Below are 27,353 nucleotides of genomic sequence, written 5' to 3'. Positions count from 1 at the left end.
ACGCCAGGAACGCAGCGCAGCGGATATCAAACGAAAACGACGACAAAAGTCCAAGCCGAGAAACAGCGCGCGCTTGTAGGTAAACAGGCAGGCAGGCAGGCAGGCGAGCAAGCTCGTGAGAGAGTTTGAACCTGAGAGAGAGCACGTGCGTGTACGAATTGGAAATAAACATCGTTGTTAGGTAGCCCCTTACAGCTGGCCGCGCAAAAATGGCCAGTTTTGGGCGCTAATAACTTCGCGGGAAAAAATCCTAAAAATATTGTGTCTTCGGAAAAGTTGTTCTAAATTTAATGTAGGTTCTACATTTGAGAAATGGTAAGAATCGGATAATTATAGCGCCTTCCACAGGTAAAAAAGTAAAACAGTTGCTTTTCTCCATACATTTTGACGATTTTTTCCATACAAACTTTAAGCGATTGGAGGGAGGGGTTCCCGTGGTCAGAATGAGCTCAAATTTGGAATTTAGCCTAGTGATGGGTCAATCTTTGATTTCAGGGGGTAGCCCCAAAAAAGTCCGGATTTGGACCACCCTACTGTAGAGCGAATAATTTGATTTTGATTTTGACATCAAATGATCATTGTATAAACAAAGAGAAATAACTTAACCTAAAAACAAATGAAAATGACTTCAACAAGAAAATTTTAAGTGAGAAAATAAATGGTCAAGAAACTGTTTCTATCAAGTGTTCCTTAAATATTCCCTACACTGTTGCTTGAATCACAATGAAAATTGAAAAGTAGTGTAGTTTCGCTAAGAATCGGTCAACTTTTTATGGGCGGGAAATATTTTTTTTAATTCTTGTAAATAGAGTTGAATAACTTTAAGTAAAAATCAAACGAAATAGAAATGTTCAAAAAAAAGTTCCTCTACCCAGTCACGAAATATTCTAGCAGAGCTGGTTCTGTCAGAATCCTGCTAGAACGGTGAAACATTTTTGCTAGAATGCTCTAAGAATATCCAGCTATCTAAGAATTCTGCTAGAATCTTGCTAGAACGTCGTGACTGGGTACTGGTTGTTGTACTTTATTTTAGTAAATTTCAATGAACACTCCAGATTCTCCAGCATCATTCAGACACGACCGCTTATTAGGCTGAGAGTGGGTATATTGCCCCTAATTAGATTCCGTTTCAGAATTCGAATTTAATTGAACAGAAGGGGGCGCTTCAAACCCGAGTCTCCACTCTTAGAGGAATTCGGAATGAAATAAATAAACCATGTTTTTAATTGTTGTTGTCTCTTATATTTTACACCAGTAACAGGAAACATTTTTCGCTTTCTCGATCACACAAAAACACGGATCAATTCATTCATTCAATCATCATCTCACTAGAATCCCTCAAATCCTTCCTCTTCACAATCATCCTCCTCCTTCGCAAGCGGCATCTCAACGAGCAAATCGGTCGTTCCACCGCCACCACCGCCATCCTGCTCCATCTTTTCCTCCTTAACGGCCACAGCGACCTCTTCCTCCTGCTCGTCCAGCTTCTCCTTCTTAAAGTTGATCAATAACTCATCGTCCGAACTGCTGCTGCTGCTATTCCGACTGCTAACCCGTCCCGAGGTCGTCGTTGGCGTCGTCGTCGTCGTAGTCGCTTCATCGTACTCTTTCTTAACTGTAACCGACGCAATCGCTGGAGCCGTCGTTGTCGTCGGCCGCGACGATCCGGGCCGGGACCAGCCGATGCGTTTGTGGGCCGGCGTCCACTCGTCGTCGTCGTCTTCGTCCTCGGCGGACTCGTTGTAGACGACGCGTTGGTTGGTTTTGCGCGGCCGGCCACGTTTGCGGGACTGGGTCTTTTTGTAGGTGGCTTTGTGTAGGGCGTAGACTTGCTCTTGGATTTCTGTTATGAGTCCCGGTGTGAGGTTTTCGAGTGGGAGGGAGAAGTGGGTTGGTTTGCTGTCGAGGAATTGGGCGCAGGTCGTCTCGACGGTTTCGTAGTCGTCGTTTTCGTAGAGAAGGGGCATTTGGAGGGCTTTTTGGAGCTTGAGGTTGAACACTTCTTTGGTGTTGATGGAGCGGACGTGGTTCATGATGTCCTCGACGGAGCCGCACACGGTTCGGTGGGCGTCCATTTTGCTGAGGAGCAACCCGTTGGGGAAAAGCATTCGGATTTTGGTGAAAAAGAGGCGATGTTGGTTGAGATCTTTGAGGATGATCGTGGCGTCGTGCGATACGTTGTGGAACTCGACCTGGTGTTGATCGAGCCGGTGCAGTTCTTTGAACTCGCGCTTGCAGAAGCTGCAGCTGTACTGCGTGAGGTGCGTCCGGATGTGATCGGCGATGGCGAACTCGCTGTTGAACGAAGCCTCGCAGCCACTGCAGTTGAACTGGATCGCGACCGATTTGGGCGTTGTTTTGAAGCTTGAGGGGAGGCCGGCGAACTCGCAAACCGCGATATGGCACTCGTACTCGAAGCGACTGTCGTACTCGAGCAGGCAGTGGTTGCACGTGTAACGGCTGTTGTTCTGCTCGAGCATTCGGTGCAGGAACTCATCGTCGATGTAATCGCATGGATCTTCAACCTTGCTAAGACTGTGGTAGATTTTAAAGTGCTTCAAAAGAACTGCGCTGTCGTGGTTCTCCAGGATGTGCGGACACTCGCCACACTTGAACACATTCTGGTGATCAATACAGGCAAACAACTGACCGGGATGGGCCGCAGCGCTGTGCTCCTTGATCTCGTCGTACGTGGCCAGTTTGTCACAGTACACGCACCGTACCAGCTTAAACAGTTTGAACATCAACGGTTTAACGCTTTCCCCCGTGCCCATGTGTGTGTTGTACCAGTGTTCGATCACGTCGTCCATCACGACAAACTTGTCTGCACAATAGCCGCACCCGTACTTGACAAAGTAGTCGAATCGCTTGCGCTTCTCCCGCTCGATTCCGGTATCGTCAAACACCACCACCGATTCCTCCGGATGTTGGTCCACAAAGTGTTTCTTCACAATCTGCAGGTTCAACGAAGCAAACGAGCAAGCCTCGCTGCCGCAGGAGAACCTCTTCCGGTTCATCGCCATGGACGTCGTCGTCGTCGACGGTTCCGCACCAGCTTCAACCAGCTCCATACTCGCCACCGTTGGCACCGTCACCGGCGTCCCAACTACCGCGATCTGAGTGGTCTGAACTGCCGCCTTCGTCACCGCATGGAACAGCGAAATGATCAAAATCTCACACTTGGGATGACTCTCGGCAAAGTGAATCTTGAACGAGTCGTGCTCGCTCGACTTGTACGAACAGTACGAGCACTTGTACTGCTTATCGCTCAGCTTGTGGTCGCCGGTCATGTGCGCCACCATCTCGTCCCGCGTCCGCCGGATCGTCTCGCACAGATCGCACTGCCACTCTTGATCGTCCGGCTGCTGCGGCTGCTGAATCCCCTTCTCCCGAACAGTCACGACGCAAGCTCCCGCCACTCCGGCATGGTTCTGCTTCAGGTGCTGCGGAATCAGGTACTTTTCGTCCCGGTAGTACTCGCACTCGCTGCACTTGTACAGCTTCTCGCGGTGCAGCTTCAGATGGTTGACGATCTTGTCGATGCACAAAAAACCGTTATTCACGATCGTCCCGCAGTGGGTGCATTTGTAGACCTTCTCGTGTCGATGGACGCGGTACAGGTGCGTTCGGAACTCGGCAATTACCGGTTCGCACTCGAAACTGCAGATGCCGCACTGGTACAGCTTGTCCTGGTCGATCAGCTGCGGCTCGGTTGGTTTATCTGGTTCCGGTTCCTCTGGTGGAGGCGTTGCCGATGGTTCCGAGTCCATTGTTGGTGAAATGACAACCGGTACGCCCTCAATCGGTAGATCCAGGTGCTTCTCCAGGTGGCGCTTCAAGTTCTTCCGGATTTTGGTGGCGTATTCGCAGTTGGCACAGAGCAAATCTTCCGCGAATATCTCCTCAGCCGGAAGCTGGTCGATCTCGGAGGGAGCAAACTTTTTCTTTTTCGCAGGAAGGGCCGTGGTCTGCGTTGCATCCGGCTCCTCCTCGTCCAGTATCTTGTTGATGTAGTCCTGCAGCTGAATCTGGGTCACGTTCTGCGGGCAAATCACCACCAGATCGTTGTGAATGTCTCGCTTCTTCGGATGCAGATACGTCAGGATGACGTCCGAGCTTTTGTGGTCGTGCTGCACGTGCACGATCATCATCTTCAAAAAGTGACTCTTGGCATCGCACATGAAGCACAGATATCGATGCCGACCGTGAGTTTTTATGTGCGTTATCAACTCATGAGCCGTCTTGAACCGCTCAACGCAGTGGTAGCACTTGTAGCTTGACACGCTGTGATGCTTGAGCAGGTGCAGATTCAGCTTGACCGGATCGCTGTACCGACTGTTGCACTTTTCAACACCGCATGCGTTCAACTCCTGCCCGCAAAAGCCCGTGTGTTTGATCATCTCGCTGACCTTCCGCTCCAGCCGGTCAAACTTGTCGATACTTCCGTTGAACAAAAAGTCGATCCGAATCTGGGTCGTGCTGGCCAACTTTTTCGCCGGTCCCGCCTTCAATCCACCAATCGTCGTCGTCAACGTGGTTGAAGTTGACGATGTCGTCGTGACCAAACTTGAACTTGGCGCCGGAGACTGTGAGTTGCTTCCGGAGCCATCCGATTCTGCGTTGCCGACGACCAACTCCGCCGCGCTGTTTGACTGCGTGTCCGCTTCGGCTACCGTCGTCGTGTAGATATCCGCAGTCGAACTGCTGCTGACCGCCGAAATGGTCGCCGGGATCGAGTACGACGTGCTGACGCCGCCACTCGTCGAAACGACTACCGGTGACGAAGACCTTGGTTTGATCGTCAACGGAGGTGGTGCGATACTCTGGACGTTGCTGATGATAGGCATGCCCGGTTGCTTCAGCTGACTGATGGCCGTCAACGGAGGTAGACTACCCTGAACGGCGGCAATCACCGGAAGTGGAGCCGGTTTGGGTTGAGTCTGAAATTGAGACTGATTGATCGTCACACCACCCTGAACCGTACTAATCGTTGGCATCTGGACGGAATGGATCGCCACGGGAACCGGTGCTGAAGCGGCCGTTGATGGTCCTGCAACCGGAACTAGTGGCGCCGATTGCGCAGGGTTCTTAACCGGAATCGATATGATTAACGGCCGACCGGCTTCGTCCGTTATCTGGATCTGGATGTTGGAAGCGGGCGACGCGCTTAACTGATCCAACGATGGCGTTGACGGAACAGCGATCCCAACCTTCCGGTACGACATGAGCCGATTGGTTTCCAAATCTGGCGGCTTAAAGTTCAACTCGTCCTGGCTGTAGCTGCACCGCTTGAACAAATCCGGCGATACGGTACAGCTCATCGTCTTCAGCTCCATCGATTCGATCTTGTTCGGTGGATATTCAACACCATCCGATCTCTAAAAAAAATAAATAAAAACCATAAGTAAACCCAAACAATCATCCCCAAACAATCTCAACCAAACCAACCTGCTTGTTGTACCGAACGCAGCAGTACAGCGGCTTCGAGCTGTGGGCGTTGCTCACGTGCAGGGCCATCGTGGACTTGGTGTTGGCCCCAAACAGACAGTACACGCACTCGTACAACCCGATTGAGTGCTGCAGCAGATGACGCGCCATCACTTTCTTGTCGATGGTCGCGTTGCACACCTGGCAGTTGATCAGACACTGCGAGTGGCCCGTCAGGTGGGTCATGTAAGCCGACAGGATGTAGAACGACTCCTTGCAGACTGCGGGAATTAAGGGAGGGAGAGAAAAAAAGAAGGATTGAATGCATTATAAAATGAATGATTGAAGGAAGTACACACATGCGAAGACTTGCCCATCCTTGCCCTGATAAAAAGTCTAACTAACAGGATGTCGTTGCCAAATAAAATTACTATGTATTACTATTTAAATATTCTTATCAAAAAATAGCTGTACACCCAGCGCCATTCAAGAGGATAAAGATCATGAACGGGCGGTAGAAAACGTACTGTGAACGGACGGAGGGGATGAATCCCTAAATGGCCTAGATGTTTATTAGGCTGGGTACGTTTTTCAAAAAGTTCTCGGATCAAGTTTTAGTATAGTTCCCCTTGTAGGGCATGCCCATAGGGACTTTCATGCCAAATATCAGCTCATTTGGTTGCAAACGGGCTGCGCGCATCAGGGTTAAAGTTTACATGGGAATTACTATGGGAAATTGGAACTTTTTGTTCAAACGCTCCTACAGGTCTGGGAAAATCACGCGCCAACTTCTGGTATGGTCAGGCCTATGGGGAATGGTCTGGAGAACACTTTTCCCAAAGAGAGCATATGGATTCGTTGTCCCTAGACCTGGCGCATCGGCAAACAATCCGATGTCTCCGGAATCAACGGTTTTCCCTCAAAAGGCATCAAATTTTCCTTAGCATGCTATGAAAGCTTGATGAACACCGCGATGCCGTACGTCAGACAGCTATAACGTGGGTAAGAAACGGCTGGAATATTTAATTGCAAACCTTCTTTTAACTAGAAAATGATCATTTCGAGTAATCCTGATATTATTTAGTCGAATTCAAAATCTTTGCAAAGCAAATTTGTATTTTTTTGCAAATATTTCAACCACGTGGTAGCAGCCTGACGTATGGCGTCGCGGTGTGCATCAAGCTTTCATAGCATGCTAAGGAAAATTTGATGCTTTTTGAAGGAAAACCGTTGATTCCGGAGACATCGGATTGTTTGCCGATGCGCCAGGTCTAGGTACAACGAATCCATATGCTCTCTTAGGGAAATGTGTTCTCCAGACTATTCCCCATAGGCCTGACCATACTAGAAGTTGGCGCGTGATTTCCCCAGAATTGTAGGAGCGTTTGAACAAAAAGTTCCAATTTCCCATAGTAATTCCCATGTAAACTTTAACCCTGATGCGCGCAGCCCGTTTACAACCAAATGAGCTGATATTTGGCATGAAAGTCCCTATGGGCATGCCCTACAAGGGAAACCATACTAAAACTTGATCCGAGAACTTTTTGAAAAACGTACCCACCCTAAATGTTTATTCTGATAGAATCATTTTCAAAAAAAAAAGTACCGATATCGACAATCAAACCCAAGACCATTGGCATATTGAATTCACGGGGATGAACTGTTTCAATGAACAAATAAACACACTTCTTTGTTGTTATGCGTGCGAGAAGTTTGTTCGGCAACCGATGCACATTATCCTCTCATTTTAATTTGGCAGAATTTTCCTGTCGGCCTTCTCTTGTGGGCCAGATCATTTTGATTTTGTAAAATCCTTTTTAAAAACTCGAAATTTGCCTTAGAAACATATCACTTTTGTGTTGTGTTTTTTCTTTTAAAAGTAATAATTTCATTTAATTTTTATGCAGGGGAAATAATAACAGATCAGGTTTCGTTAAAATAAATATCCAGAAAAAAAACTCTCATCACACTACATTTGGAACAACAATACTGCCCTTGTTCGAATAAATGTCCCATATGCATTTTGATCGATTTCGAGTTTTATATTGGAATAGAATCTAATTTGCCTTTACTTTACGCTACACTAACCACTAAGTCTTTGACAATTTTTCTCTAAAAATGTTCAAGAAAATTAATCAAGATAATTTTTGATACAAACACAACAAAAGCATAATCAAGAGCATGTGTGAGATCCCTGTTGAATGATTTTTTAGGGAAATTATTGCATGTGTGAAATTTATGATAAATATTTTTTCAAACTTTCAAGCTCGTTTTCTCAACTTGTTGAAAATGCATAGGGGAAAGTGGGGCAAGTCTAACAAGCTAAGGAAATGCTCGTTATAACCCATTAAAAACGTTAAAAAATCTGTCGGATTTTTTTTTATAACCACCAAATCTAAGACTTTGATAGAACAAGTTTTGAAAAAATCATGTTTTTAATGTAAAAAATTGATTTTAAACTTTTAGATTTTCCGTACGTTCTGCTCAACTAGTGGGGAAAGAAGAACAACCCGTTGGGGGAAGAGGAACAATGCATGAAACAACATGTTGATTTGCTAACAATTGAACTGTTATCACTTAGATACATCAGATTAGAATGTATTTGAAACGTTTCTTTCATTTTGTAGATAAAATAATAATATTTTACAAAAAAATTGATCGTTTTTACGAAAAAACATTATTACTTAGATGATAAATAGTAAATTTTCATAATATCACTTTACTTTGTATGGACAATTTTTTAACAATTGTTAATCAGTTTTCAAGTACTTTTATGTATTTATTTCTTAATCAAATATGTTGTTGTCACAATTCGTAACTTTTTCCATACTAAAAATCCACATGGTACACTTGCCCCACCTGAGCAAGATTTTTGGAAAGCTCTCAACAAAAATAACCAAAAGTTAAATCATACTTTATAATGTGTGCAAATCATTGGTAGGGACACTACTGATCTAGGAAAAATAGCATTTTGATAAAATGAGCCTTAAAACGAACCCAAAGCCTTATTTTGTATTTTCTAAATATTATAAGAAAACAAAGGTTTTAAAAAAAAAACTTAATTAAATCTTATGCCCCGTGGCGTTTACGTCGTTTTGGAGGTTATGTGGTAGTAGAATTCGCTAATTGCTTTGCTAGCAACAATTCCTCATACTGGAAATAATCAAAATTGTAAAAATTACGACCGTACGAACGATTGTTCCTCTTGCCCCATATGGTCGTTTTGTCCCACCTTCCCCTATGGGACATTCATGCGAACAGGGGCAGAATATCTTCTTTAAAAAAAATACCTGATTAAAACATAAATTAAAATCCAATACTTTTAAAATTTGGTTTCGCCAGGGTTGCTGGTTTTCCTATCTAGGTAGTTAGCATAATAAAGCACAGTGGCATCGAATTGTGGTACAATGAACACAGACCAAAGTAGAGAGTATTGTAGTCGATCATTAAAAATTGTTTTATTTTTTGGAGGAATGAAAAATGTGTGGCTTTTGAGGGCATGGAGTTGAAGTCAAGAAATCTTAAGAAAGTTGAAGGCAAGATCGCCATTTTTTATAATTATGAATGGAAGACGAGGAAAGATGTGTATGGAGTCGATGCTTACATCCACAAGCTGTCTTTATTGTTTGATTCCGTTTGAAAACCTTCTGGTTTAGTGAAAATCTTCTCTGTTGACCCAACAGTCAGTTTCGCTAGAATAAGCGATGTTTTTTTTTTGGTGGACCAGGAAAAGCTGCAGGATTCCAAAATCATCCAGGAAATTTATCTGCGACATCACAGAATAACACTTTGCCGCAGTTCTTTGACGCCCGTAAAAAAGAAAAACCTCGTCTTACGATTCGAAACTTGAAAACCACACAATTTCCCAACAAAAAAGTAAATAACTAGACAAAATAAAACACATACCACTGCTTTTAAAACAACTCATTTAACAGTAAGAAAAAAGTCATGCTTGTGCTTGAACAGCATCCTACTTTGTAGATGTAAACAAAGTGGGATCATTCGAAAATCACGTTACGCATTCTCTCTATTCATCACCCAGCTTTGTACGACCACAAAAAGTTTAAAATGGATTTTTAAATGAATTACACTCAAACACCGATGGTTTGACACCAATTGTTGTCAAACGAACGGGGTCACTTTTTAGTTTGACACCCTCTTTACACGGAGCTCACACACACTACCAAATGATTGGTTTGATTTTAAAGATTTTTCAGCTAGCAAAATCAAAGCTTAGAAATATGTACATGCAAAGGTCAACTATTTAAATCGCAAATGTAACTTTCTGGAACAGAACTGATTTTTTTATTAAAACACTAATTGAAAACTAATAAAAACTTTTTTTTGCATTCTTTTGCACATGGCTTTTTTTCTTTTTTTAATGTACGTAAATTTTATTTATTTCTGTGTGGTTTTGTTTGTTTGAATCAAAGTCTGTAGCTTTTTAAAATATTATCAGATTTTTAATAATGTTGTAATAGTAGTTTATGCAACAAGTTATATTATTCAAGTTATAATATATTTTAACAAAAAACCTTTAAAAAATTCTATGTTATTTAAAGTGCGATTGGCTAAAAACAACAAAAATTCCTTCCATGGCGTTTATAATCATTTTTAACATGTTTGAGTTCTGAGTTGTTTAAAAACATGTTGAGTTTTAGTTAATTTTCATTGTAAAGCACCACAAAAAGTGTTTTTTTACGAAAATATAGATTAGAATACATTTAGATTTAATTGACTTGGTTAATGAGCTTCCGAACGAAGAACTATATATTGTTGGATTTTTTTTCATAAAAATACACATCAAACGCAATTTAACGATGATAACTAAAATACTTACAAATACTTACCTGAGCAGAGCTGCACTCGCGAGTCAGCATCGTGGAAGTGAAATTTAATGATACTCAAATCATCAAAACAAAATACAGAAACTACAATAACTTCATCACTTTCCTAGAGAGCTGATACAAGGCAAGCATCTGCATCGGATTTCATTTAAAATAATTTCTCTAATTATATTTCTATGTTAAGTATGTAAGTTGGGACAAAGTATTTCCCGCCAATTTTGTTCTCCAACGCAGATGCCTGAGGATGTACTCTTACTCTCTACGAAAAATCATTCTCTAGGAAAAGGAAACGAAATAATAAAAAGACTACAATTTGTTTGATTTTTTTCTTTAATAGTACAACTTATTTATTCATCTTCATTAATACAGTTCGGTTCATCACACGGTGAGCGAGAAACTGCGAGTGTCTGCCTGATTGAATTCTACAACCGATTTGCTGACGCGTCTCTTAACAAAATGGAAAACTTAAAAAAAGAAAAATGTATTCATTTCATGAAAGGGTTTTTGGCTGCTAATCAAATTACACTGTCTTAAGTAGGTAACACCTCAGGCATCTTCGGCGGTTGAGTGGCTTCAATGAGAAACATTGCGCAAGTGACTGCAAAAGCGTCATTGGTTTGCTGCTGTCTTAAGCCTTAACTCTATCCTAATCCTCCACCGAGCTCAAAAAGGTCAAACAGAATGATCAGTGGTTGATATTCGTACTTACTGGTACAGTGCAACGGAAGCACGTGCTGACGAAGCGAGGCCTGCATGGAACGCCACTCAGCGTCACCGAAGCTCTTCAGGTTGTCCGGCATGATGAGGATCTTCTTCGGGATGTCCGACGATGGATGATGATCCTTCTGGTGCACTACAACGTTTGTGGGATCGCGGCTCCGGTAGAAGCACATATTGCACTGGAAGCCACAGTTGGCGTGCTCCGTGTCGATGTGGACCAGCAGGTCGGCGCTGTTCGGTGCAATCAGGTCACAATAGGCGCACTCGAGCCAGCACTTGCGCAGGCTGGTCGGTCCTGAACGGTGCACGTTGTCGTGATTCGTCAAATGTTGTTCCATCATGAGGCGGCTGTTGGAGGTGAACGCACAAGCGCGGGACATACACTTGAACAGACAGTGCAGGCTGATCTCCTCGAGCATCTCGCGGCAGTGTTCCTGGCTCTTCGTCGTCACCATGTTGGTCCACGGCTTCAGCCGCACCGTACGCTGTGGTCCGGCCTGTAAGGTAGTCGGCGCCCGGATGACCGGAGTCACGGAAATGTTCGGCCCGACGGTGGCCGTGATGGGCCGAATCTGGGCCGGAATGGTGTGCGTCGGCGTAAACAGCTGATTGAGCGCAACCGGAGCTGGTGATATGGTCGCACCTGACTGGAGGATCATCGGCGATGTGAAGGCCTCTACGGGAACGGGTTGTGGCAAGATTGGCATCAACGGAGGAGGATTCAAAGCGTCCCCAAGCGACAGCGTATCGCCGGGCATTTTGCGAATTCGAATCACGTTCGGAGCGGTAGCGGCACCAGCTGCAACAACCGGCGGCACCGCATTGACCGTTGGAGTCTCCAACGGAGGGGTCTTCCTGCGCGCGTGGGTTTTCAGCAGATGCTGAAACTCCTCGGTCATGGGACAATCTGCCGAAGTGATTTGCGAGCGGCATTCCTGGCAGTAGCCGTCCCAGAGCACGCGACTGTGCTTCTTCGTAATGTGGTTGCTCAAACTGTCCGCTAGCTTCGTGATGAACTTGCAGCCTGGCAGAATGCACAGAAACAGGGCCTCCGAGTTGCGCTCGACGTAGGCAACGTACTGCATCCGCTTGCTGTCCAGAACCAGCTCAGCAAAGTCGTACGTGGTTGCCTCGAGTTGGGGCGACTTGCGGTCGGGTTTTTCCGTCTTGACTTTGACGTTCTCCATGGCGGTTGTTACGCCTGAAATGGACAGAAAAGGGTAATTTGAAAAGGAGAAATCAAGTCTTATCTATAGAGCATAAGAGAGCACAGAGGCTGATAATAAAGTGTGGGTACTGTAACCTCCAATATCCACTCACCTTCCAGTTGCTGTTTCTTCTTTTTCTTCTCCTCCTCCTCCTCCTCCTCCTCGACAGCTTCGTCCTTCTCAACCTTGATCTGCAACGGCACGGGGAACTCCTCCTTCTTGCGATCGTCTCCGCCGTCCCCACCAGCACCACCCGCTGCACCACCTCCACCGGCGGTCTGACCACCACTTGTTCCAGCAGCGTCCGTAGCACCCCCAGCACCGCTTGACTCGCTTCCGGTCGGTGTCGTCGTTCCGCCACTGCTGTTGTTGTTCTGTTGATTCGCATCCGTTGCACACTGGCGACCCTGTTCGCCGGACAAATTGAGATCGACGGTGGCATCGCTGGCGTCCGACTCACACCCTTCGTCGTCCGGCTTCTCCTGCTTGACGATGGTGGCGTACGCACTCAGGTCGACTCCCCCAGACACGCACTGGATTTGCAGGACTGGAATTGAGGCTTGGGCTTCACTATCAGACGAACTAGCCGGTTCCGGTGACATCGGGGACTCGTAGCTGTTTGAGCTGGTTATGGAGTCCTGCTGGAGACCCGGTTCCATCTTGATCGTGAACGGTAGCTGAGCCAGCTGACTGGGGAGACTTCCGCCGACCTGGCCAATGTGGACGGACTCCAGGCGAATTTCGGTGCGGCGAGGTAGGTGCGACAGTTCCGGCATTTCTTCGTCCTCGGTGAATGGTTGGTTGACGATCTCGTACGTGTCCATGGGTTCGGATTTCGCGGTGAACGGGATCATTACGGTTGGCTGGCTTGAAGCGGGTTTCATGTCTGCCATCATCAGCAGTTCCTCGTCGACGATGGGTTTGGTTTCGACCTTATAGTTGAGAATACTGAACCGGCTGCAGGTCACGTCCGAGGAAGGATGTTCTCGCTTCAAGTGACGCTCCATGTTGACCCGACGAATTTGGATGAAGTTGCAGGCGTCGCAGATGAATCCAAATATATGATTGTCTTCGAACTCGATGTTGTTGTAGACTGCCAGCGTTGGCTTCATGCACGACTTTTCGTGGAAGAATTTGCTGCCCAGCTCCTCCGTACGGGACATGACCGGACAGCTGGTGCACCGGTAGCGGTACTCACCCGTGTGCGACGACAAATGATCCGTCCACTCGGCGCGTCCCAACTCCTTCGGGGCCAAGCAGAAGTAGCACTTGAAGCGAATCTTCTCCTCGTTGTTATCGCCAACGGTCTCCAACGTTCCGTTGGTCACGAACAGATCCGACCGGATTATGTCGGCCATCTTGGGCGAAACGCGACTCACAAACACCTCGTACGTCTTGTGGTCGTACACGTAGTGATCGACGATCGCTGACCCGTTGAACGAGCACAGTGCACAGTTGCTCGAGTAGTTGCTGTTGCAATGAACCGTCTTCTTGTCGTTGTACACGATCGTTGTCTCCTTAGCCTTTTGCTTGCCCTTGGTTGGCGCTGCCGGAACCACCTTGGCCACCGTCAGCAGAGGATCTTCAACCTGTTGCTTCGAACTTGCTGCTCCTTCATCGTCGGATATGACTTGCGTCGAGTTCTTGTCCTCATCCTTTTTCTGCGGACTAATCTGCTGCTGAGCAGTGATTCCCCGCCGTCTGGTGTAGTGATTCTCCACGTTACCCTTGGCCATCCAATCGCTAGAGTTCTCAATGAGTGCACTCAACTCGCGACTTCCCCCAGAAGCTCGCTTAGCCGCCGACTTTGTAGGCTTCTCCTTCTTGGCTGTCTGCTCAGGCGTTGTCTTTTGCTTCTGCGCAGCTTCATCCTCCGACGACGATTCGTCCGGTTTTGCCGCGCGAATGCGTTTGAACTTTTTGCCGGCGGCCTTTTTCTCAGCCGGAGTCTTGCCACGCTTGGTTTGTGGTTCATCCTGCTGCTGCTCCTTTGGTTGCTCCTCCACTTCTTCATCCGACTTTGTGCCCATCACGTCCAGAATTTGCTTCGCTTTATCATCGCCCAACACTTTCAGCATTTCGTACAGGTCCTTATGTAGTGCGCTGTCCTTCTCCTTCTGCGTGGGCGGCTTCTTGACTTCCGGTGCAGGTTTCTCCTCCTCAACAGTCTTCTTCTCGAGCTCCTTCTCTACCGGCTTAGGTTCCGGCTCTTCCGCTGGCTTCGCCGGTGAGATCTGCTTTTTCGGATCGTCCTTCTTACCCAGCCGAATCGGTTCATCGTTCCCGTACACCGGGTTGGTTTTCCTCGTGTCGTTTCGGATCACCACCGCAGGTGGCACTGGAGCGGTCGGAGTCGCCGCCGGTGCAACAGCGGGTCGGGAACTGTTCGGCGCCACGGAGGCCTTGGGCGCAGCAGGACGCTGCATTGGCGCCGTTGGCGCCACCGGTGCTGGAACTGCAAACGGATGAGCGGCGGCCAACGGTCTTGCCGGTTGCTCGTGATGCTGCAGATGCTGTTGCTGTTTCCTCTGTGGAGGAAAGTAATGCTGCTGTTGCCGTTCGAACCGAGCTTGATTCTGCGAAAGCGTCATTCGGCGGTTGCAGTAGTCACCGTAGTTGCGCGGATCTCGGCTTGGCATGGGTAAGTTACCAACCCTCGGTCCTCCGGCAGGTTGCGCCAGTTGGTGACGTCGCTGGAATAGAGGTTTCTGCGATTCCACTTCCGGAAGCGCAAATGGCTTCTTGAAATGAGACTCCGCCGGTGACGGCAGCGACTCCTCAGCGGGACGCTTTCTAACTTTCGTCTTGTAACGTAGTGCCAACCGCTCGGGTTCATTCAGCGGCAACGGCTCCACCAAGTTTCTACTCGTTGAGCTCTTCTTGTGGACCTCGTCCTTTTTGGGTTGCTGCGGCTTGCTGCGCACTTCCCGGAACTGTTCCAAGCGAGTCGGCGTTCGCCACGGAATTTGTTCCTTCTGCTTGAGCTTGGCCTGTTCGGTGATAATTTCCCGCGGCGGTCGGATCTCCTCCTCGGCGGGTTTATCTTTCTGAATTTCCGGAACAGCAAGTGGACTTCCGGAGGTGACATTTGGAGCGGAGTTCGCTGGGACCACTTTGGTTGACTCGACCGGTGCAGTCTCTGGTGCCGGAAGGGCGGGTTTTGAAGGTGAAACAATCGGAGGAGATTGCACCGGTGCGGGAATTTTAACCGGGGAAGCACTCGGTTGGATTGTTGCCGGAGTGCTTGTCGTGGAGGTAACCGGTTCCACAACAGGCGCCGCTTTGGATGATTTCTCTTCATTGATGTCAGCCTTTTTTTGTAGGAGTTTCACGCTTTCGAGAAGCTTTCGCAAGTTGTCGGATTTGACCCTGAAAATAAAACATTTCTTTGAGAGAATTTCAAAAATTTGTAAAGTTTTAGTTCAATTGTTAGTTCGTTCGTAGCAGCATAAAATTCGGACACCCTCTCTCCTCGCTTGTATTAATTTATATCAAAAAATTGGAACATTTCGACCACAAATGCAGATCATGTAATCTTCAAACCCAGACCAAATGGAGTGCCTGAGCCAACTAGGAACCTCTGGTTGTTATACCAGCTGTAGAGCACCTCCTCGCCTTCCGCCTTGAGGGTAGCACCGGCATGATGGATTGAGACATTTTATCTTGTGGCCGACCGCGGTAGCGAAGCATCCGGATGACGGGTCACGTCTTCACTGTCTTCACTGAATTTGGCTTCTTGAGGTTGGTGTATCTCTTGGGGGAGTAAGAGGATTCCTGTACGGGACCATTCATAAACCACGTGGACACTTTTTGGTAATCTCGAACCCCGACCCCCTCGTGGACAATTGTCCATACAAAAAATCTTTTTGAATGGAGCATGGACAATCGCCATACCCCCCTCCCCTTAAGTGTCCACGTGGTTTATGAATGGTCCCTACTCCTTGGAAATCCTTCACCATTCGACTAGATTTGGTCGATCACTTTACCTTTTAGAATTGATTCGACTGTTACATATTCTGAAATAATAAGCTTTCTCACCTTTTACATTGAACACTTAATCCGTTTTTAATGCACTGAATTATAGCTGTTTGTATCCAATGAACATTGATTTCGAATATGCACAGAGACGTTTCTAAAAAAAATCACAAATCCATAGCACAAAACAATAAAAACCAAATCATAAAATATTTCGAACGAACTAAGAACTTCAAGAATAAAACAAAAATCACTAACCTTTTACTCCGATCAATGACAATGCTCTCCAATTTTGTGTGGACTTTCTTGAGCCCCTCCAAGCCAGGAGTATAGTAGATCAGACCCCTGGCGATGTCCAGCTCCTGGTGGACCTGCTCCCGCAGCTCCTGGTTGATGCGCTCACGCTCGTCCAGTTCGGCCATTATCTATCGGGGAAACAGAAAAGGTTTAAATTACCAACAATTCAAGGTTTTAGTAAAATATACAATCATTGAAAAACTTTCTTGAAGAAGTAGTGACGGCTACCATTTCATGATTTTAATTTAATTTAACATGTAACATAATTTCATTTTCTTTTGATCAAAAACGTGTCCTTGCTCTCATTCATACCCATAAATTACTATGCACACACACTCGCACACGCACACATCAAGGTCTTTCCTTATACATTTTCGGATATCAAAAAAAGAGTTCATTTTCCAAAAGTTCTTGCCACGTCACCGCAACCCAGAGATATTATTCAGTTAATCGATACAAAGTTCGCCCTTCTCATGATTGATTGCCACCATCGTTCTTTTTCTGTAATTCATTTACGACACTTTTCCATTTTTTGGCACCGCACTTTCTTTTACTGCCTCTTTCCCTCAATCTCAGCAACCACGCACGGCAAATGTCGTCGTATCGATTCTTCCATTCTGCTCCGCCATTACCCAGGAAAAAAGCGGTGTCTGTCAGTGAGCCACTGTCGCCGCCATCTTGTTTTATTCAGCAAAATTTTCCATCGCGTCTGTTGAATGATCCCATCGCGTTTACGTTCCGTCCATCACTTGAGTTTCGCAACATTCTCCATTCCAAAATGCACCGGAACTTTACGCAGAAAGCAGAATTTAACGACAGTTTTTTTTTGTGCAGATCGCGGGGCATACTTACAGTATTTTACAAACGCCGCTGCTTTGCGTTTTTTTATTTCTCTCACTTCCTCTCTCAAATGCGCCGCCTTGAATACGTAACCAGCGGCGGCTCCTTACCCCCTCGACGACTCAGTCCACACTGAGTACGAGTTCGCTCTCTGTCGGTTGTTTAATATCTTTCGTGCTCGTAATCGAGTAATTGTTGTTGTTGTTGTTGTTGTTGGAAGCAAGCAGAAGCAGCAGCAGCCTGCTTTGTTATTCAAGTTTATACCATTCTCGCCTAGTTCGTGCGAGAGAAAGTTTACGTTCTCTTTCTCTTTCTATCTCTCTCTTTCTAACTCTCTTTCTCTCTCTCCGTCTTTCGGTTAGTCTCTCTGTTAACTTTAACATGAAGACGGGAAGATTCCAAGCAAAGTGGTGCTTGTATGCTTGGCCAGAAAACTACGTTTTTTTGTAGGTTCTCTTCGACGACGATTTTTGATAAGTTTCCGTCGTTTGGTTGATTGATTTATTGTATGGCATAATTCGAACAGAATAAAATTATTTTTCTATCACTTAATTACACTGACCTACACAAAATTACAAAAATGACTGCGCAGCCTTAACTCGAGGGGAAGCATGAAGTTTGGGCCTGAATATTTAAAATAAGTAATCATCGTATTCAAAACGTTATTATTTGTTTCTTGAAAGGTAACGTAATTAATGTCACATTCAACTAATTAATAAATGGAATCTGCCAATTTAAATTTTATTGAAAGGTTCTGACACAATTCGTTCCATGTATCCCATTTCGTCCCTGGTAACGGTACTAATGTTTACAAGTCTGGAGTTTTTTTTTGAAAAGGACCAATAAACCAAATTTTCAGTTTTTGCTTTTTGGGTGTTTTTCAATACCCCTGACTCAAGGCGGTTCTAAAAACACCCAAAAAGCAAAAACTGGAAATTTGGTTTATTGGACCTTTTAAAAAAAACTCCAGAAGTGACAGTTGTGAAGAAATCTGCATTTTGGTTGTGTTGTCATACAGGGTGGCCACCAGATTTCGATTTTCAATTTCCCGGTTTTCTCCCGAGACCAGAAGGATTTTTCTGGAATGTTTTTAAATCAAATTACAATGTTTTTAGGCTAACGTTAGTATCAACCTACTTTTTGAACGCATACATTTGGTTCAAAGTTTAAATTCCTCAAGAAAGCTTTCAAATATCTTGAATACAAAGTAAAGTTTCCAATCCAAACCTCTAATTTCACTAATGATTGGGATTTTTTATCACCATGCTCTACAGATTTTACAAACTCAAAATAAAATTAAAATCGATTTTGTTCTTTAGAATAACATAAATTATTACTAGAAAGCAGGAAGTGGCATTTACAATGTATTAATTTTGTAGAAAAGTTTTGCAAAATTACACTGTTATCAACATTAATGTTAATGCTCGTAATTTTTTCTTTGAAAAAGGGTTTTGTGAATTCAAGAAGAACAATTCTTCCAATATTATCAATTTCTGCGATTTTTTTTTTTTTTTTTTTTTGATTTTTTGGCTAAAATTCTGTGAGTACTTCCGTCTTATGTGAGTACTTTCTTTTTAGCGTTTTTTGTAAAACGAGATATTTTTTCCAATGATTTAATAAAGTGCATACTAAATACTTCAGACTTTTAAAAATCTATATAAGTACTCAAAATAAATTGCAATTCGTCCTTAACGTGAAGACTTCCATCATTGTCATGATTTTTCGTTCAAAGATATAAATTTTGCGTCGCTTTCAATATTTTGACAAAATTCCTTCAACAAGTTGTTTAGAATAGTGCCCTACACATGCTGATACCTTTTGGTAACGATTATCCCATTCCCTGTAAAGTTATGGAAATCGTCATTAATCAATGATTGCCAACTAAGACGTCAATGACTGTGCCACAAAATTATATAAATTTTGAAGCACAATTGATTTAGATCAAAAATTCTTTAAGTGGCTTAAAGAAGGCATCAACCGGCACATGCTGATTCCTTTTGGTGCTGAAATTCGTTAAATTGAATTTAATACAGAATATTTTATAGTGATGATCAATTTTTTTCAAAAATGATCAACGACTTCACCTTAATATAAAATAATATTTACAGTCATCCCTCATATTCGGAATAGTTTCCAGATCTGCCAACGTTCAACAAATCATAGAAAATCGATAATTGAACATAATGATTTGCTTTTTCCTTCATGTGAAAGCTTTTCTTGTGATCTTTCGATTGATGTATAGACTTGCTGTACATTTTTACGTTTTATATCAAGTTTTTAAAGAAAAACATTGACCCTTGAAATCCACAAATTCGGAACACTTCTTTCTTACGATGTAAACAAACTTTTTTTTCTCTCCAGGAGTACATATTTTTTACAAAAAAAAGACTTCACACTCTGAAACCAATAAAACTCAAGCTTAGTGATGTTTTAAACATGGTCTGATAACTTTTTTTTGTGAAAATATCGCACTTCAACAATTCAGGTGTTCCACAATTGTGGGAGGCACAATAACATCCCACAATTATGGAACAGGCAATTTGTTGGCAGTGTTTTGCTACCCTGGATAAAATAGTCTTGAAATGAGGTTTTTTGTTCAAAAAGTACTATTTTTAATAGTGAAATAGCAAGATAATGTCCAAATAAAGGTCCTTAAAATAGGAGGGACGACAGAAAAGTTGCATTTTGCATCCTATTGACAAATTACCACAAAAGTGTTCCGAATTTGTGGGTGTTCCGAATTTGTGGGATGACTGTACAACATATTTATTACCTTCATGGTATTATAATTTTTAAATTGAAATATAAAGTCCAGACTCGATTATCCGAAGGCTCGATTGTCCGAAGTTTCGATTATCCGAAGTTCTATAACCAGAAAGTTTTTATAGGACTTCGGTTAATCGAATCAGGTCAAAAAAAACATATTTTTTATTTACTTTCAACATCAAATTCGAGTTCCCCATTTTAGTAAAATTTTAATATTCAATTGTTTCGTTTCGTTTTCGTTTTACGGAGCAAGGTGGGGGAGGCGGCCTCAAGTCAGTCCAAGTCCGGTTTCTTGTGGAAAAAGGGTAGTATTGCATACCAAATTAACACCACCGGAAGATATAGGGGATCGGGAGGGGAAGGTTGAAAGAAAATTAGTGTAGGTGTGAGTAGGGGAACAGCATCTAATTCCAGCGTGCCTCTAATGTTGGCAGGTCAGAACTTTGACATTCAATCAAAGCTAATTAAAAGCGTTTTCAACTGAACTCAAGTGATAAATAGCTCAATACGAAGTGAGCAAGCAAGTTTCTACCAAAAGTTTTGCAAAATTAGTTGTTTAAATAGTGAAAATCAGCAAATTGGATGGAGTTAGGAGCGAGTGCTTAACCTGCCAAACATACGAGAATTTCCCCTAGTAAGAACTTGTATGACTCGAACAGTTACGTTAATCTAAGTTTAACACTGAATAAAAGAAATCTGAAATTATGATTCAAAGTGAAAATACCCAGAAGAAATTAAATTATTAGTTAATTAAATAAGAAAATGTAACTAATCGGAAGGAGGAAACCTATGATTTATTTCAAGTTTAAAGGAAATTAGAAAAAATACTGAAAATCGATAGATGAAAACTAACTTGTCTAGGGAATATAAATATTGAGGTATTTTTTCTGGGCCCCGTCCTATTGCGTCCGACAGTAGTCTTGTCGTACATTACAACTAGAAGCAGATCTGCCAATGAAATAGCGCACTTCAACAAGGTCAGTCCACTTAATCATTTACGGGAAACTAACTTGAATCAACAACCTAAACTAAACTGTCTAAAAGTAGCTTGAATCTCAAATCCCCGAAGTTTTAATTAAAAGCCAAACATTCCTTTACCGTGTTTTTAAACCTGACCTGCCGCTTCCAAAACCAATAAACATAAATAAACAGTTCATACTTTACAAGTTGAACACTCTTCGTTAGCAGACTATTTCGTGCCTTCCATTTCAATAGGACACAGAAGCTCTGAAAACAAGAGTGCATCCCTATCATACCTTATGTAAACTGTCAAGGGGGTCTTTCGAAGAGCATACCGGCCCTAAGGTTGTAGATGGTGTCTTTCACTTTTGGGGCAATGATGGTTCAGAACTCAGAGTTCAGAAATAGTAAATAAAAATAAAAACATTCTGAATCGAGATTTGAATGTTTTTCTAAAACAAACATGGCCTCCAAACTCGTAATAGTTTCTACAAAACATCCTGAGGCTCCAGGCAACCAAAACATGTAGATTCCCAACACCGATGTGGATGTAACTAGAAACCAAAAATATAAAAAATAGCGCTTCCCGAGCACAGACTTGAAAACTCAACAAAACTAGCGTTTCCCAAACACTGCACTCAGCTTCAAGTACCCAGAAATACATGTGTTATGCTATTCTTGTTATGTATATGTCTACGATATAACAAATTTGACCTTGACAGAATCACAATGAACTTAAAAAAATACAAAGTCCATACAATATTAGAGCTCAGTCCTTTTTTTATGTTTATTAAAAATGCGACAATATTTTTTTCTCTTTAACTTTGAACTGGAGGACAGTTGAAATTTAAAACAAATTTCATTTTAAAATTTAAATTATGATAAAATTCAAATAATAAAAAAGCGGAATTAAAATTTTATATCAATAATAATAGTTTCACCGGGACCGTGATGTAGGGGTAAGCGTGATTGCCTCTCACCCAGTCGGCCTGGGTTCGATCCCAGAAGGTCCCGGTGGCAAATTTTGAGACGAGATTTGTCTGATCACGCCTTCCGTCGGATGGGGAAGTAAATGTTGGCCCCGGTCTAACCTAGAGGTTAGGTCGATAGCTCAGTCCAGGTGTAGGAGTCGTCTCCCTGGGTCCTGTCCTGGTGGAGTCGCTGGTAGGCAGTTGGACTCACAATCCAAAGGTCGTCAGTTCGAATCCCGGGGTGGATGGAAGCTAAGGTGTAAAAAGAGGTTTGCAATAGCCTCAACAATCAAGCCTTCGGACACCTAATTTCGAGTAGGAATCCCGTAATCGGGAACGCCAAGGCAATGCTGTAGAGCGAATAATTTGATTTTTTTTTGTAATAATAGTGTTATACTCCACGCGACTGCTGAAAATCGCAACATTTTTACACATACACATTTACATCCAACAAATTGTCACTTACCGCTACATTGAGCTCCTCGCAGCACACTTCCAACTGCTCCAGCAGCCGAACACTGGGTGTTGTTTTCTGTCCGGACCAAGAACGCGTGCGCAAACACCGCTTGCTATACCGACCCGCACTCTTCTTTACCGACCCGTATTGTCCCCACAACGGAGTGTACGAAATTCTGTCCGAAACAGAATTCAGTGTTAGTGAACTCATCGCTGCAATGAAAAAAGAGAGAAAAAAAGACAGACATTAGATTAGATTAAAAAAAAAAGTCAAAACAAAATGGCTAGCACGGCCATTTTGTTTTTATTTTTTGCATTTCTTTAGTATTTTTTAGATAAATGTTGAGCTATTTTGATCAGATATATGTTTTATTAAAGAACTGAGTGTTTTTACCTATTATTTCTTTTGATTTTCATGAATTATAAAACAATGAAAAAAATTAAAAAGCAACGTGTCACATCAACTGAACGCACACGATCGAGCAAAATTATGAGATAATTGAGAGTATTGGTGTGGTTTTTCCACACTACAAAATCAATATTGAAAGCTGACACGAAACGAAATGAGTCGGTTTTATGTGCTATCATCGAACACACAAACACATTGACACAAGAAAACCCACATTTTTGAAGTCGCCTCCCGGACGAACTGCAATTTCAATCAAGCAGGCTACGCGAACGATTCTCAAAACTTTGCTCAACGCGCTCACAGTAGGCGACGAACAGTGAATCTCGTCTTTCTTCTTCCGTTGTGGATGGCAAAAACGAGAGCGCAAAGCCACTCACGCGACACCAACCGATTACACGAGAGGGAGAGAAACGTGGAATATGCGAGAGAGTGGCGGAAAAACTCTCTCTCCTGTTCTCTGGAGGCTCTCACTTGCGTTGTAGCAAATTTTGCAGACGCGGGAAGATGGATGGAAAATGTACAGTGGAAGAAGATGAACATGTGTAAAACTGAATAAATTTATTATAGTGTGCACAAATGACGCTACCAATACAATTAAGAAATGGCGGGTACATTTAGTACCACTGTTTTTGGTCACTGTGGTTGTGTGAGAAATTTCTGGAATCGAAGGCGTTGGCAAATTTATCGACTGCACAGCTACGTTAATAATTAAGTTAACTGTCTTTTAGATTAACGAATCGTTATCAATGTTACAATTTCGAATTAGTAAAATCATTTAAAAAAATATCAAAAGAATAAAAGTATAGTACACATTTTTTCAAAAGAATCTACGTTATCGACGTGGCAAAATTGCAAAAGTGTATATGTGAGCTACGGCAAAAACTGCACCCTTACCAAAAATCATGATTTTCTGAGTTTCAAATCCCACTTTTCATACGATTTTTTGAGTTCAGGTACTTCAACCATAAAAATGGTTATATGGGTTGAACTGAAAAAATCGTATGAAAGGTGGGATTTGGAACTCAAAAAATCATGATTTTTGGTAAGGGTGTGTCTGCAACTATTTTTATTAGCGTGTTAGTATGGGTGAGATCGCTTTCATGTATCTCTCCAGGTATCATGACTCAGTGTAAATCGAATGATGATTAGTGTGTGTGAGGCAGAAAAATAAAAAAATATAAAAATTTAAATTACAAGCCTAAGTTTTAACATTTGGATAAAAAGTGTTTTAAAATGCATTTTACAGGCGTACAATTGCTTTCCGATCATTAGTTTTGAAAATTGACGGTTTTTTTTCAAGGGAATGGTGGAAAGAGAGGAATCACAAATCCGTATAAATAATTTCAAGATTTTTCAGGTGTAAACCGAAAACGCGATCAAAAATTAAAGTGGAAGAATAAGACTTTTAATTGCTTATTTAATTGTCGGTGTACAAGACGCCGCACTTTTTAATCATTTTCTGACGTCCATTCAATTTTGTAGTCCAAACCCAGTCATTAAATTGGAAAAATAAAATTCTTTTTCAAATTTTCTTTTCTTGATTTGTGTGCACCTACGTCGAAGACCAAGATTGTTTCCTTTTTGCTCTTTGGTCTGACAGTCTTGGTCTGACAGATTTGGTCTGTCAGCTTTATCATGGATTTTGGTCTGGTCTAGCCCAGTCACGAAATATTCTAGCAGAGCTGATTCTGTCAGAATCCTGCTAGAACGGTAGAACTTCTCTGCTAGAATGCTGTAAGAATATCCAGCTCTGTAAGAACTCTGCTAGAATCCTGCCAGAACGTCGTGACTGGGAGGCGAGGGATAGGACACAGCACCTTCCTGTTTTTTTTCGCAAAAAAAAAACTTTTCGTGAGACTGTATATTGGTATTTCATGAAAATTTCAAATGTTTTCATAGGAGTTCAAACATGCAGAATATGATTATAAATGCGGGAAAATGCATTTTATCTGGTTTTCAGTTGATTAAACTTAAGTTTTCATTAAAATATTAAAGTTCTTCGAAAAAAAAATTTTTTTGGGTCCTAAAATTAGGCTTGAATATGTGATATGTAGGGGAACTATACCTTTTTTCAGCCTATTTCTATTCTCGGCCTATCAGCACTTTGAACATGAATTACAGCTTTCATAAAGTGTTTTTGACTGTTCCGAAGTAATAAATAGCTCAAATATCATCTGAAAATGTTGATTTATTCGGAAAACGGCTGAAGTGATGAAAATTGGTCGAACGGCTTAGAGTGATTAAAATGGGTATATTTCCCCTATTATTTTTCACAACGAAAAAGTTTATTTTTCTGAGTAAAATACCCAAGTAACATTTTTAAACCAACTAGCCACCACGAAGTTTTATTGAGGTTTTATTGTAGCATCTTGATTGCTTAATAGTTTTATTTGGGCATTCACCGCAACCAACAAGCAAGAGCTAGTTAATAGGTTCTAACAGGGTTTTATGCCTCGGACATAATCTTATGATTGTAAAATACATTTGAACACGTTTTCCATTGAAATGTTGGGATCATGCAGGGGAAAAAATAAACCCGAAGTCGTGAATTTCGTACCATTAAAACGTGTATATCGAGATTTTTACGTTACGAATTTTTGAACTATGAATATTGGGCAAGAAAAATCTAGAAGCCGTGAAAAAATTCATGACTTGTCATGACTACCTTGTCATGTATTGTATTCATGTAGTCCTAATTCATTATTACGATCGAAAAATATTTGGCGCGAAAGAAAATCCAGATTTCATAAATGAAAATCATAAAATCCGTAGTAAATTTTCAATACGGCGGAACCTTGGATATAAACCAGGGACCATCCGTAAACCACATGGATACTTTATGGAGGGGGGGGGGGGGCTCCATAAAAAAGGATTTTTTTTAAATCTCAGCCCCCTCCCCTCCCTTGTGACAATTTTCCATAAAAAACAATTCTTTTTTGTATGGAACGTGAGCAATCGCTGAACTCATTATATTATCATGAAAATTATCGAAATCGAGTGCCGAACTGCCCATAATTGAAAATTCGGCTATTATGCCAAATCAAGTATTCCGAGAAAAACGCGTTTTAGTGTTTGTCACAAAATCTCCCCCAAGGTTATTTACCATAAGAGTGGCATATTAGCCGTTTGGTTTTTCGCAACGGCAGCCAAGTCTAAACACTATTTCAGTGAAATTCAAGTTCCAGAAAATGCGTTGGAACATCCTCTACCACCTGGTGCTAATATCTCGTCTTTGCCAAAAGTGGATATTAGCTGTTTTTTCAATGATGGACAGCAAAGTATTAATGAATTTTTAGAAATTCGACATTTTGTCGAAATAGTTGGAATCTGACTTTTGGGAATAATTCTTTTTGTCATTAACTTCATTTTGATGAGCAGAAAAAAAATATTTTTGCCAATTTTGTTTCAAGTTGTTATTGAAAATAGGTACACTTACGGTCGACTCCCCGGAGAATAGTCCCATAATAGGGGCATAAAAAGATTAAGTTTTTCTGGCTGATTCGACAATTTAGGTAAATTTTACATGAAAAGCTCAATTTTAATTTGTTTATTTTTTGTAAAGAATCTCAAAAAAAAACTTACATCAAGATGACAGAATTCATGACAAAAATAGTTGTAGTTTACTTAGTGCGTCATTTGTGTGTTGAACTCGATTAAAAAAAAATAAACATAAAAATTCCACTTTTTTTTTAAACAAATGTTGTTTTCAGTAAAATGCCCTGATTTTTCCCATGTATTTCGTGCTCAAGGCAAAATTAAAAAGAACTACGATAAATAAATAATCACATAATAACAAAAGCTCAACTATATCGACTCAAGAACTCTACTTTACCGATAATTTCGGTTCCTTTTCACATACTCCCAACTCGTCGTTTATCTTTTCAGAACGAAAAAAAATACCCTAGCACTTACACATCATAATAACAACAAGAAAAATACTATTTGGTTTACTAATAGAAAAAAAAAACTTTGATTATGAAGCTAATCAATCAAGAACCTCGGCTTAAAAGTTGAACAAACGTCACCCTTCACTTCGGCACTCGCTCAATTTCACTCAGCTTTATTCTCTCACGAAACCAACCTAGACTCAACAGGCAACGTTTTCACACACCACCGCCTTATATACTTCTGTTTTATATACACACGAACCATCCGGTCTCACCAACACTAACGCAATTCCCTATATTTATCGTCTCCGACTGCGATCTCACACATACAACCATACAAATTTTTCACGCCACATTTCTGGTGAAAAAAATTTTTGCTACTGTTTCATTTGAAGCTGTTCAAAATGCTTGCCCAAAACTCAAATTGCTTGCATTTAAATCGGAATCACATTTTGTGCAATATTAATTACTCACCATGTTATATTGTTTCAATGCTTCAACTGCAGGATCACACTTTTAACACTTCCACTCACTAAAACGATTTGATCACAACTGGTGAGCCGTTTCAAAAGGAGCCGAGCAGATGAAGA

The 27,353-nt window shown here is 42.4% G+C and overlaps 1 protein-coding gene across 2 annotated transcripts; it reads right to left on the bottom strand.

Annotated features, from left to right (window-relative positions):
- Window positions 1-1,219: 1,219 nt before the first annotated feature.
- LOC6031458 lies at window positions 1,220-27,353 on the bottom strand. Of its 2 annotated transcripts, XM_038257244.1 has the most exons (7): window positions 27,238-27,353; window positions 22,478-22,680; window positions 16,436-16,602; window positions 12,315-15,571; window positions 10,984-12,195; window positions 5,449-5,708; window positions 1,220-5,378 (listed from the first exon to the last, which is right to left on the bottom strand). In XM_038257244.1, exons 2-7 carry the CDS (start codon window positions 22,676-22,678, stop codon window positions 1,329-1,331), a joined length of 9,147 nt encoding a protein of 3,048 aa, XP_038113172.1. In that variant the 5' UTR covers window positions 22,679-22,680; window positions 27,238-27,353; the 3' UTR covers window positions 1,220-1,328. The 2 variants fall into 2 exon arrangements, with proteins under 2 accessions (XP_038113172.1, XP_001842262.2); XM_001842210.2 differs by lacking the exons at window positions 22,478-22,680; window positions 27,238-27,353 and adding an exon at window positions 17,327-17,477.

This window comes from Culex quinquefasciatus, chromosome 2 (genome assembly GCF_015732765.1).
Source record: "Culex quinquefasciatus strain JHB chromosome 2, VPISU_Cqui_1.0_pri_paternal, whole genome shotgun sequence".
NCBI lineage: Eukaryota > Metazoa > Arthropoda > Insecta > Diptera > Culicidae > Culex > Culex quinquefasciatus.
Note: the sequence above shows the minus strand (reverse complement) of the source record. Positions and strands in the feature narration are given on the sequence as shown.

Coding starts and splice junctions, on each gene's coding strand:
- LOC6031458 (XM_038257244.1), bottom strand. CDS start 22,678: ATGAGTTCACTAACACTGAATTCTGTTTCGGACAGAATTTCGTACACT. Junction 15,572..16,435: donor GTCATTGATCGGAGTAAAAG/GTTAGTGATTTT, acceptor TTTTATTTTCAG/GGTCAAATCCGACAACTTGC. Junction 5,379..5,448: donor GCGTTCGGTACAACAAGCAG/GTTGGTTTGGTT, acceptor TATTTTTTTTAG/AGATCGGATGGTGTTGAATA.